At 44.9% G+C, this 13,814-nt stretch overlaps 1 protein-coding gene across 1 annotated transcript in view; it reads right to left on the reverse strand.

Annotated features, from left to right (window-relative positions):
* The window catches only part of LOC140722539 (NACHT, LRR and PYD domains-containing protein 3-like), a 333,835-nt gene that overhangs the window by 35,440 nt on the left and 284,581 nt on the right, over nt 1-13,814 (reverse strand). The window contains exons 3-5 of the mRNA XM_073037250.1: nt 6,061-6,157; nt 2,521-2,934; nt 1,836-2,002 (exon numbers count right to left, since the gene is read on the reverse strand). Coding sequence (XP_072893351.1) covers nt 1,836-2,002; nt 2,521-2,934; nt 6,061-6,070 — 591 coding nt within the window. The 5' untranslated portion in view covers nt 6,071-6,157. The remainder of the gene's footprint in view (nt 1-1,835; nt 2,003-2,520; nt 2,935-6,060; nt 6,158-13,814) is intronic.

The raw sequence follows: 13,814 nt of genomic DNA on the forward strand, positions 1-13,814 counted from the left end.
CATAAGTCATTGAAAGTGACGGCAAATGTGCTCAAGTTGCTGATCTGAAATAAAGTTTCTTAGCATATTAACCTTCGTAAATGAAAATATTGTGTACAGTAGATGGGATATGATGTTGAATAAGAGGTTGCTGAGGCCTAATTTGGATATTATTTGCAGTTCTGCTCACCTACCTACAGGGCAGATCGAAATAAGTTTGAAAGAGTACACACAAAAAAAACAAGGATGTTGTCGGGATTAGAAGAAAAGAGTGACCGGGTTAGGACTTTATTCATTGGAACGTGGGAGATTGAGGGGAGATTTCAGAGAAGTTTACACAATTACAACGAGAAGGACAACGAGATCTAGATCTAGGTGCTCTTGTACATCAGTCAATGAAAGCAAGCATGCAGGTACAACAGGCAGTGAAGAAAGCTAATGGCACGCTGGCCTTTATAACAGGTGGAATTGAGTATAGGAGTAAAGAGGTCCTTCTGCAGCTGTACAGGGTCCTGTGAGACCACACCTGGAGTATTGTGTGCAGTTTTGGTCTCCAAATTTGAGGAAGGACATTCTTGCTATTGAGGGAGTGCAGCGTAGGTTCACAAGGTTAATTCCCGGAATGGCGGGACTGTCATATGTTGAAAGATTGGAGCGACTGAGCTTGTATACACTGGAATTTAGAAGGATGAGAAGGGATCATATAAAATTATTAAGGGATTGGACACGCTGGAGGTAGGAAGCATGTTCCCGCTTATGGGTGAGTCCAGAACTAGAGGCCATAGTTTAAGAATAAGGGGTAGGTCATTTAGAACTGAGATGCGGAAAACCTTTTTTACCCAGAGAGTGGTGGATATGTGGAATGCTCTGTACCAGAAGGCAGTGGAGGCCAAGTCTCTGGATGCATTCAAGAGAGAGTTAGATAGAGCTCTTATAGATAGCGGGCTCAAGGGATATGGGCAGAGGGCAGGAACGGGGTTCTGATTGTGTATACTCAGCCATGATCACAGTGAATGGCGGTGCTGGCTAGAATGGCCGAATAGCCTACTCCTGCACCTATTGTCTATTCTCGATACATGAGGTACAGGCAGGATAAATGCAGCAACATTTTCTACTGAAGTAAAGAGGTACTAGAACAAGAGGTTATCAGTAAAGGGTGAAAGGTGAAAAGTTCAGGGGGTACAAAGGTGAAACTTGTTGACTCAGAGGGTGCTAAGAGTGTGAAACTAGCTAGCAGCGCAGGCAGTACAAGCGGTTAAGAGAAGTCTGGATAGATCCATGAATGATAAGGGTATAGAGCACCAGGGCCCGGTGAAGGTTGATGGGAATATATAGTTAAGTATTCCAGCATGGAAATAGATTGTCCAACAGGCCTGATTCTGTGCTGTACTTTTTTAGGACTATGACAGATCAGCCATACATTGTTTGGGAACTCACGGAGCCAAGACCAGATGCGGTTAGTAGGTTTCCCTCTGTCAAGTACGGCAGTGAAGCCGGTTGTCTCAGTTTACAATCTGACAGTTCAATATTCATCCTGGATTAGTGAGATGTGATGAATCTGCCCAACGGTTCAGACAAGATTTGAAATTGGTTTCAGACTCAATGCCTGTTCAAGGTCCAGATACGCAGCCACTGCTCTGATATCACACTGATAAATGCAGCAGGTGTGAGAGAAAAGAAGCTGAGGCTGACCCTGTAGTTCCCAGTGCTCCCCAATTAAACAGCTGAAACCAGATCTGCTGGAGACAAGTCAGAGATCAAAGTCTCCATTGCCATGTAGAACGCCAAGAACGTAAAGATTAATTTTGGTCACCATACACTATACAGTTCTGTGACAATACACAAACTACACTCACCTCATTCTCTTCTCTACTGAAATGTCCTTCGTTTGTCAACATCCAACCGAGTCTCTCAACCTTTTCTTCAATTGCTTGTTGGAGTCTGTTCCTGTAGAACTTTGTCAGTTGGTACAGTCGATACTCCTCCCCCTCTGCCAGGAGGTCAGAGATTGTGAACTCTGGATCTGTGAATATAGAAAGGAAAATACAGGTTTGAACTCAGATATCCCTCGTCTCCACCGCTCTCACCCAACTCAACAAAAAAAAAACATGACTTGAACCTGCTCACAGACACAAAAATGGATTAATTCTCCATCTCCAACACTGACCTTAAAATCGAACCAACAATGTTCTAGCCATTGCTTTAATAAAGGACCATATTTAATGCAAACCAGTCCATCCCCCATGCGGCCCACTCACCTATTTCAATTTTGGGTTGGCAATAAATGCTGGGACTGTCGGTAATATTCCCTTCCCAGAGATACTCTCTCCATCCTGGCGAACACATTTCCCTTAATGCACATCGTGGAAATCCTCAGAGCAGGTAGTACATTTCCTGTAGTGGGATAACGGCTGCCCCACTACACCACATGTACCACACCCACACATTCCCCCTCTCTCTGACCAACCCTCCAACAAGGAATCGCATTTACCCTCCTCCCTGCCACATTCTGCAAACACATCACTCTCATATTTCACTCACCTGCTCCTTGTTGGGGACTTGACAATTCCGTGTTTAATGAGCTTCCGAGCTGACAGGCGGTCGCCTCACTTGTTCTGGTTCCAGGGTCCGGATCAGTGTCTCTGACGTCACTGTCTCTGGTCTGACAGGCAGTCTCCTCACTTGTGCTGGTTCCAGGGTCCTGATCGATGTCTCTGACGTCACTGTCTCTGGGCTGACAGGCAGTCGCCTCACTTGTGCCGGTTCCAGGGTCCTGATCGGTGTCTCTGGGCTGAATTTTCTCCACTTCATCTGCGGCCGTACTGCATTCTGGGATATTGCTCTCAATCTGACCCTGTTTTGGTACATTGCTTCCCTTGGCCCGATCATCTTCCCTCGATGATCCGCCTGGTAAAATCCTCTTCAGTACTTTTCCTACTCGTTTCGATTTCCTACCTGAAATAAATGATGAATTGCAGGTTAAACGATTATGATTTAGATCTGAGCAAAACTGATTCAGACTGCAATTTAGCTGTGACTCTGGCTGACCAGATTTGGAGTGAGACTGTGCTGGGTAATGTGAACCGTACATCCTGTTTGGTGACCATCCTGATAAGACGGTGACTGGACATATTCACTCCCATTAAAATAACTTGATAGACACAGTAATGCTAATCACTTAATTTACAGCAGTTGAATGATGACCATGGGATCTTAATGCAACGGTGTCCGGTGATACTGGGAAATGAAATAAAGATATGACGTCAAACTTACCGGCCTGTAATTTCTCGGATTAATTTTAGATACTTTTTTAAACAATGGAACAACATGAGCTATCCTTCAATCCACACCCGTAGATACCGACATTTTAAATTTATCTGCCAGGGCCCCTGCAATTTCAACACTAGTCTCGTTCAAGCTCCGAGGGAACACGCTGTCAGGTCCTGGGGACTTATCTACTCTGATTTTCCTCAAGATAGAAAGTACCTCCTCCTCTTCAATCTGTATAGGTTCCATGACCTCACTACTTGTTTGCCTTATTCCCGTTCACTCCATGCCAGTTTCCTTTGTAAATAGAGATGCAAAAAACATGTTTAAGATCTCCCCCATTTCTTTTGGTTCCATACATAGCCGACCACTCTGAACTTCAAGAGGACCAATTTTATCCCTTACTATCCTTTTGCTCTTAACATACCTGTAGAAACTCTTTGGATTAACCTTCACCTTGACTGCCAAAGCAACCTCTTGTCTTCTTTTAGCCCTCCTGATTTCTTTAAGTATTTTTGTGCAGTTTTTATACTCCTCAAGCATCTTATTTCCTCCATGTTGTCATACATGTCATACATCTCTCTCTTCTTCTTTATCATAGTTCCAATATCCCTTGAGAACCAAGGTCACACCCTTGCCAGAGAACAACCTGTCCCAATCCAAGGTTTTTAGACCCTTTCTCATTTCTTCAAATTTGGCCTTTTCCCAGTTTAGAACCTCAACCCGATGACCAGATCTAACTTTATCCACAATCAAGTTGAAACTAATGGTGTTATGATCACTGGAACCAAAGTGTTCCCCTACACACATTTCCGACACCTGTCCTAACTCATTTCCTATTAGGAGATCTAATATTGCACCCTCCCTAGTTGGTACATCTATATATTGATTTAGAAAACTTTCCTGAACACATTTTACAAACTCTAACCCATCTAGACCTTTAACAGCATGGGAGTCCCAATCAAAGTGTGGAAAATTAAAATCCCCTACAATGACAACTTTCTGTCTCCTGCAGTTGTCTGTTATCTCTCCGCAGATTTACTCCTCCAATTCTCGCTGAATATTCGGTGGTCTATAATACAACCCCATTAATGTGGTCATACCTTTCCTGTTTCTCAGCTGCAACCATATGGCCTCGGTAGACAAGCCCTCGAATCTGTCCTGCCTGAGCACTGCTGTAACATTTTCCCTGACTAGCAATGCTACTTCCCCACCCTTCATTCCTGTGCCCCTACCACGTTTGAAATATTGGAACTCTGGAGCATTAAGCTGCCAGTCCTGCCCCTCCTGCAGCCAAGTTTCACTAATGGCTATAATGTCGTAATTCCACGTGTCAATCCAGGCCCTCAGCTCGTCAGCGTTCGCCACAATACTCCTTGCATTGAAATAGACACACCTCAGAAGATTATTACCACCACCAAAGAGCCTTTCTGATTTTGCATGAACTTTTAACATTATTTATTTTCACCCCTGCTCCACTATCTGCTCTGGAGCTCTGGTTCTATAGAATGGACTAGATTAAGCTGGAAGAGTTTAGTGGAGAATGACCAGTACGTCACTGGACTAGGATGTTGGGTTTTCTATTATATGGTTCGTCTGGGACCATTTGCCCTGGATAATTGGATCTTGAAGGGTGACCTTACACGTATACTTAAACATAATCAGGGGCCTAGATAGGGTAGATGGTCATAGTCTTTTTCCCGGGGTAGAGGAGTCTAAGACTCGAGGGCAGAAATTTAAAATGGACCGAAGGGGCATTCGTTTATGTGGCGGGTGATGGGTATAAATTACATGCAGCCAGAAGAGGCAATAAACACAAATAAATTTACAAAGTTCAGAGGATGTGGGCAGGGAAAAGGATAGAAGTCTATAAGGGAAATTTGGGAAAAGCTGTGGGAAAATGGAGCAAGCACAAAAGACATTTGGATCAGCATGAACTAGCTAGGCCGAAGGACCTTTGTCCAGGCTGTTATGTCTGTTTTATTTTCCCCGGAATCAGAGTTGAGCACAATCACAGTGCCTACTGGGGACTGAGACATTTGGTCATTGGCTATACCGGGTTTTCCATCAGAGATCCTGGGAATTTTAAATCCAGGTAGCAGGCCAACTTAATAGGGAAATATTGAGAACTCACATTCACCATTTGTACACAGCGCAGACATGGATTCGGGTATTAAAATACTGAAGCAAACCACATATTAATCCAGAATGAAATGTCATCTGATCTTCAACCATTCCCAATGCTGCCAATGTTCTCGGCTTGGCTACAGAGAACAGATTTCGGAAACTCCCCTCATGTCCTTTCCACAGCAGACAAGAAAACCAGGAGGGAGTTGATAGCTGCCGTTCCAAATCCTGAAATGCTCGTTTATCACATCTCTGAATTCCTGGAAATGCTCCTACCATCTGGTTCTGAATTTTATAAATGAAATTTGGAGATATCTTACACATCAGGGCCTGTGTCGAGGTGAAACAGAAGCTGACCCAGGACTTTTACATAGCCCACAAGCCCGCTATTGCATTCCTGTGTTTCACTCACAGCCATCTGATCAAGGAGTACCTGCTCCTTTCACTCAGGTGAAGCTTTGAAGCTCACTCAGGTGAGTGGAGTGATTCGACCATTACCGGTGTCAGGTCCCTGAGCTGGAACTGTTAGATTGATCAATTACATCAAGGCCGCTTTACCAGTGGGATCAATGATACTGCTTGATGAAAGTTTTCTGTGCCCAGTTAGCATCTGTGTAAGTTTGTTCATCTGTACTAGTGTGTGCCAACAGGACAGAAGTTCAGTTAGAATGATCCCAGTGATCATACCTTTGTCCATTCTGTATCTGACTGACGATGGTTGATTGCCGTCGTCTTGTTTATACTTTGGTCCCGGAGCAGGAAAGTTCCACCTACTGGTGATACCCTGAATTACAAACAAGCAGACAGTGAGTCAGAGAGAATACGGTTACAGTATTTGCAAATAACAGTATCGCCATCCCCTGTATCAGAGCATCCGTTGGCTTAGGGACAAAACATTTCCTGTTAACATGAACTCCCACACCATGTCTGTGTCTGTCCAGTGCATCTACTGATAGAGTTACAGAGTAACAGAGCACAGATAGAGACCTTTCAGCCCAATGAGACAATGCTGACAGTGCTCACCGAGATGGTCCCAATTTCCTGTGATGGGCCCATTTCCCTACTGGCCTCTTCACTCCATCTACACATCCCAACTGCTTCTGGAATTATACAATTGTGTCTGCCTCATCCACTTCCTCTGGCAATTCCCTTCACATAATCACCACCTCTACATGAAACCGTTGTTGCTCGCGTTGGTTTTTCAATCTATTTACTCCTCCTCTGCCCATTTAGATCCCCAATAAGCTACGATAATCTTCACCGTGAACACCATCCACTAATTTTGTGCCATCAGCGAACTTACTGGTCAAGCCTTGTACATTCACATCCAAATGTTTGTAGGATAGTAACTGTTCTGGAACCTGGCGTTGCGTGTCCTCAGGCACCTGTAATTTCTACCTGATGGCAGCAGCGAGAAAAGTGCATTGCATGGGCGGTGAGGATCTTTCATGATGGATGCTGCTTTTCTACGGCAACATTTCATGTAGATAAACTCAATATTTGGGAGACCTTTACCCGTGACATACTGGACCATATCCAGTACATTTTGAAGGATTTTCTTCTCAAAAGCATTGGTGTTCCCCGACCAGTCCGTAATGCAGCCAATCAGCAGACTTTACACCACACATCTACAGCGGTTTGCCAACGTTTTTGATGACATACCGAATCTCCACATACTCCTGAGGAAGGAGAGGCACTGTCGTACTGTCTTCGCAATTATATTTATATGAAAGGTCCAGGACAGGACCTCTGAGAGTGAGACCCAAGAATTTAACGTTACTGACCCCCTCCAACTCTGATTCTCCAATGAGTACTGGCTCAAGGACCGCGGGCTTCCCTCTCCTGAATTCTACAATCAGTTTTTTGGTCGTATTGATATTGAGTGAGAGGTTGTTGCTATTACACCACTCAGCCAAGTTTTCAGTCTCCCTCCTGTATTCTGATTCAACACCCCTTTTGATAGAGTCCACAACAGAGGTATCATCAGCAAACTTATATATGGTGGTGGAGCTGTACTTAGCCGCACAGACACAGGTGTAAAGGGAGGAGAGCAGGGGGCTAAGTACACTTCCCTGTGGTGCTCCTGTGCTGATGGAGATTGTGGAGGAGATGTTTTTGCCAATCTGAACTGAGTGAGGTCTACAAGTGAGGAAATCCAGGATCCAATTGCACAAGGATGTACTGAGGTCAGGTCTTGGAGATTGCTGAATAGTTTTGCGGGGATGGTGTTTTTAAAGGTACTCTGATAATTTTTACTTTGAACTTACTCAACTTCCCTAATGAGGCAAATGACATCGAGCTGCAGCTCCAGTTCCTTAACTCATTCTCTGCGGAGTTGCTGCTTGGTGCACCTGGTGCAGATGTGGTTATCTGGGAGGCTGGAGATCTCCCAGAATTTCAGTAATTTCTCTTTTTTTATTTTAAACAATTCACAAACATCAACTGATTTCACAATGCTTGTGATGGCCTGAACAGATTTTGCTGAAATGCAATGCCCATATTCACTAGTTTTCTCTTCATTCCGATACATCAATGTTCACAACATCCATCCCCAATACCTCCGCACCTCACTGTCAATCTGATACATCTCCTGCTGAGGTCACTTGTCTCTTCACTGAGGGGCAGTGATCAGAGACTTAAAGAAAAAAACAGGCAGCTCTCCTTCTTGGGCTGTTACTGAACAGTGGCTCACCAAAGATAACCGAAAAAGCAAATAACAAAGCTTTACATCATGTACTGTGAGTTTAATTATGAGCAAGAGTAATGAGGCAACATTCCATAATAGTGAAATTGAAGCTGTATTGGCTCCTGTTACCCTGCGTCATGCTGCATTTAATTCAGCCTGTGCAGGTGATGTTACCCCAGTTCACAGCCCCAGAGGCGAGGGTCCTCTCCCAATCCCGACCCCGCAGACAAACCCAACACAGAATGGAAAGGAAACTGCCGCCCATCCAGGAACAGTGAGCATGCGCAATGACTGTTGCACCATCAGTGCGGGGCTGAAATGAAACCTACAGATGCTGCAGATCTGCGGTAAAATGAGAGGGGGACACAGGGTCCTGTGACTGGTGGAGTGTCTCCCGTGACAATAAACCGGATCCTTATTTTAATTATGTGGAAATATCAGATAGACTGGAAATTCGGGAGGGAGGTTTAATTGAAGTGTACACATTTTTGAGTAGCTCAGAAAATAGAAAAGACTAAATTCTCACACAAATGGGTAATATACCCGGAAACACTGGCTGCATTTCGGCCGGTTGGAAGAGTGGAATGGAGTCAGGAGAAACATATTCCCCACCTGCAACGGAAGGTCGTGACAGATGTAGATCTCACTGCCTTGTCCAAACGGCCGAAAGATGGGTGTGTTCCCAGCATCACCGCCTCATCCCCACCCCTCCCGAGGAGCAGAATAGCAGGGGCTGAGCGTTAGCTGATCCCATGCGGTTTGGTATAAAGGTCCCACAACCCGGACTGACCCCGGCAGTTTCCGTCCAGGAAGCGGGGCGAAGGCCGCCAGTTCGATTGAGATAACGGGTCTCACTGCCCAGCATCAGACCTCCTCACTCGGGACTGGTCTCAATACTCACCGATGGGAGAGTTATGTCTTCACCCCGCAGTCAGTGATCCATACCCCTGCTCCCCGCCCGGCGGACTTTTCCCAAACCCGAAACCTATTCAACAAAGAATGGAATGGAAAACACCGCCCATCCGGGAATGCGAGCATGTGCATTATGATCAATGCGTCATCAGAGGGGAGGACTGTCCAGGGTGATCTGCTTTGGGATGGAGTGGCTGCATCCAGTGCAGAGTCGTGTTGCTTAGGATTTTCATAAACAATAGTTTTATTGATGTTAGCTGGGATTGCCAGCAGGGAAAACACATATTGCATCAGGCAACAGAACACCTCCCGTACACAGTCTTGTCTCCTGGGAAACTAAACACTTTCACAATGTCGACCTTAGGTATCCCTTCCTCTAAAAGCGACTGAATCATTCAGATCGCTGATCACTGAGAGCAATTATGGTTTGTTGGTCATTAAAGTTCGCCCTGGGTGGTTTGGATGGAGTTGATCTGGAGTTTGGGGTGTCACAGTGAAAGAAACGGACAGCCAAACGCTGTGACCTTGTGACCTCCAGCCACGGATGGTGCCGCGGTGAACCTCCTGCAAAGCGCAGGCGCAGTGCCGACTCCAGCTGACGCCGGCGGGACTCCTTTACGAGCGGCGGTGAGGAAGGGGCTGATCTCGGCTTTGAGTAAATAGAGGGTGAGTTGCAGTGGGAAATGTCCGGTTTCGAGCTCTGCCGGACAGCCAGAGACTCCGGGCTCTCCAGTCTTTCAGTCCCGGTTTTGCGCCTGAGCCGGGATTGTGGGATCAGTTAGATGCGGGTCCCCTTGCTGGGAGGGTGGACCTGGGTGAAGAGGTGCTGTCTATATGTGTGTCGGTGTGGGCTGAATGCTGGGAAGGATTTGGAGCGATAGGCACAGTAGTGGGAGGGAGGGATATTGAGCGTTATCAGACGCAGTTATTGGACGTGGAGGACGGACATGGGGCAAATTAAGTGGTAAACTAGGGAGGATCTGGTTCATTGGATCTGACAGGATATGTCAGGAAGCAACAATTTTCTCTTCATATTAATTAATTACTGTCTAATCTAGCTGTTAACATTGTGTTTGTTACAGAGTCCCAGAACCTACAAAGTCTCAGTCTACAAATCTCTGGTGAGGCCGCAATTAGAGTATTGTGTTCAGTTCTGGTCACCTCATTATAGGAAGGATGTGGAATCTATGAAGAGGGTGCAGAGGAGATTTACCAGGATGTTGCCTGGATTGGAGAACATGTCATATGAAGCAACGTTAGCAGAGCTGGGACTTTTCTCTTTGGAGCGTAGAAGAATGAGAGGGGACTTGATAGAGGTCTACAAGATTATGAGAGGCATAAGTAGAGTGGATAGTCAGTACCTGTTTCCCAGGGCACCAATAGAAAATACCAGAGGGCATAGGTACAAAATTAAGGGAGGGAAGTTTAGGGGGGACATCAGGGGTAAGTTTTTTACACAGAGGGTTGTGAGTGCCTGGAATGACTTGCCAGGGATGGTGGTGGAGGCTAAAACATTCGGGGTAATTAAGAACCTCTTGGACAGGCACATGGATGAAAGAAAAATGGAGAGTTATGGGGTAGTGTGGGTTTAGTACTTTTTTTAATGATTATATGGGTCGGCACAACATAGAGGGCTGAAGTGCCTGTACTGTACCGTACTGTTCTATGGTTCTAACCTAGACAGCCATCACCGACATGGGCTGCGAGTACAGATTGGGAATGGAGAGAGGGTGTCAGTGACCTCTGCATAAGAGAAGGACATGGGTTCGTACAGCCTCCTGTGAGATATAAATGTTCTCACAGTGGGATCAGAACTGGTGGCATATCTGGAGTTAAGAAAATGGGATATTGCACAACACAATCATCACATGTCCTACCGGCTAACAGGAATAAAATGCTTTTAATATAAAATTGAAAGTAAAGTGCTGGAAACGGTACATCAGATTGGATCTGAGGAAAGACCCGGTGTCAGAACTGGACTGACCAAGTTGCTGCCCGATCTGCTGAATGCTCTCAGCGTTTTCTCTTTTTACTTGAAATGTTGCGCAACTATTGACTGATTACAAGATGTTTGTGATGGCCTGAACGAAGCTGCAAAACTTTAATGCCCACATTCATTAGTTTTGCCTTCATTTCAACACAGGGGTAATACAGTCGATGCATTCAGTGCTCACAACATCCTCCGCATCTCACTATCAATTTATTTCCTAAAAACGATTAACACAGTGGACATTTGGTAACATTGAAACTAAAATCAGAATGGTTGTCATTAACCTACCACATACTGTATTGAATAAATCCTCTCGAAATCCAGGTAACAAACATCGATTTCAGAAATGACTCAGTAAGGCAAAATACTTCACAATGAAGACAGCGACAGAAGAGCGATTGTTGGTATAATCATTGTTGTGATACAGGCTGGACAGATATTGAACAAGACATTTGATATATATCATTGAGTTGGTGGGATACAGGCTGGACAGAGGTTGAACAAGATGGTTGATACATATCATTGAGGTGGTGGGATACAGACTGGACAGAGGTTGAACAGGATGGTTACTATATATCACTGAGGTGGTGGGATACAAGCAGGACAGAGATTGAACAAGATGGTTGATATATATCATTGAGGTGGTGGGATACACACTGGACAGAGGTTGAACAAGATGGCTGACATATATCATTGTGGTGGTGGGATACAGGCTGGACAGAGGTTGAACAAGATGGTTGATATATATCATTGAGGTGGTGGGATACAGGCTGGACAGAGGTTGAACAAGATGGTTGATATATATCACTGAGGTGGTGGGATATAGGCTGGACAGAGATTGAACAAGATGGTTGATATATATCATTGAGGTGGTGGGATACAGACTGGACAGAGGTTGAACAGGATGGTTGATATATATCAGTGAGGTGGTGGGATACAGGCTGGACAGAAGTTGAACAAGATGGTTGATATATATCATTGAGGTGGTGGGATACAGGCTGGACAGAGGTTGAACAAGATGGTTGATATATATCACTGAGGTGGTGGGATATAGGCTGGACAGAGGTTGAACAAGATGGTTGATATATATCAGTGAGGTGATGGCATACAGACTGGCCAGAGGTTGAACAAGATGGTTGATATATATCATTGAGGTGGTGGGATACAGACTGGACAGAGATAGAACAAGATGGTTGATTTATATAATTGAGGTGGCGGGATACAGACAGGACAGAGGTTGAACAAGATGGTTGATATATATCACTGAGGTGGTGGGATACAGGCTGGACAAAGTTTGAACAAGATGGTTGATATATATCAGTGAGGTGATGGGATACAGACTGGACAGAGGTTGAACAAGATGGTTGATATATATCATTGAGGTGGTGGGATACAGGCTGGACAGAGGTTGAACAAGATGGTTGATATATATCAGTGAGGTGATGGGATACAAACTGGACAGAGGTTGAACAAGTTGGTTGATATATATCAGTGAGGTGATGGGATACAGACTGGACAGAGGTTAAACAAGATGGTTGATATATATCATTGAGGTGGTGGGATACAGGCTGGACAGAGGTTGAACAAGATGGTTGATATATATCAGTGAGGTGATGGGATACAGACTGGACAGAGGTTGAACAAGTTGGTTGATATATATCACTGAGGTGGTGGGATACAGACTGGACAGAGGTTGAACAAGATGGTTGATATATATCGTTGAGTTGGTGGGATACAGGCTGAACAGAGATTGGATAAGATGGTTGATATCTATCACTGAGTTGGTGGGACAGAGGCTGGACAGATTTTGAACCAGATCGGCAGGGGATGAGCATATGGAGCCAGATGAGAGAATGGGATCAAGGGCGATCTCTGATGTTCCTCCCGCAATACACAGATCCTGAAATAATAGTACGCACGAGTAGATAACAGATTCCAATATAACAAAACCAGAACAAACAATAAGAATTTTGGCATATGTCATTTTCTACTCGACACACTTTATCAATTCACCGCAGAAAGTATCCCATACCGATACTTCACATCTTCATATAGCTACTGCTCTTCCTTTAATTGAATGAAATAGTGGAGAACTGTGATAGAGCTGAGTACGTAATAGAAACCAACCTCCCCTCCATGGACTCTGTCTATTCTTCCCACTGCCTCAGTAAAACAGCCAACGTAATGAAAACTCCCCACAATCCTGAACATTCTCACTTCTCACCCTCCCATAGGGGTGAAGATAAAATAAAACAGAAACACGCCACCAGGCACAAGGACGGTGTCCATTCTGCTGTTAGAAGCGAACAGCGTGATGAGTGGACTTCTGACCTCACAGTCTAAATCGATGTGACCTTGCACCACATATCTACCTGCTCTGCACTTTCTCTGTAACCAGAATGATTTGTTTTACCTCAATGTACTGCTGCAATGTATTGATCTGTGTGGAGAATACCAGAGACACGATTTTCACTCTAACTCTGTACATGGAAAACATCCCCCATTTCAATTGTGTGGAAATATTAGACAGCGTGGGCTGCTCCTTTGGAAATTCCGGAAGGAGTGTACACATTTCCGAGAAACACAGATAAATGAACAAGTCTTATTTCTCGCATTAATAGGGCCGTTTCCAGTGTGCTGGAAATATGTAAAACAATTACCGACCCCAGGCATCGATCCAGGTGAAGTTTGGATCCGATACCGGGCCGGGTGATGGAGGTAAAATTCCCCAGGTACATCTTAATGGATGGGTTCAGTCTCGGCATCACCACCTCATCCCGCTCCTGGGACCAGAACACCAGGGGCTGAGCGGCTGGCTCATCTCAGTCGGTTTGGTGTGAAGGTCCCATAACT

Source organism: Hemitrygon akajei, unplaced genomic scaffold (genome assembly GCF_048418815.1).
Source record: "Hemitrygon akajei unplaced genomic scaffold, sHemAka1.3 Scf000080, whole genome shotgun sequence".
Classification (NCBI taxonomy): domain Eukaryota; kingdom Metazoa; phylum Chordata; class Chondrichthyes; order Myliobatiformes; family Dasyatidae; genus Hemitrygon; species Hemitrygon akajei.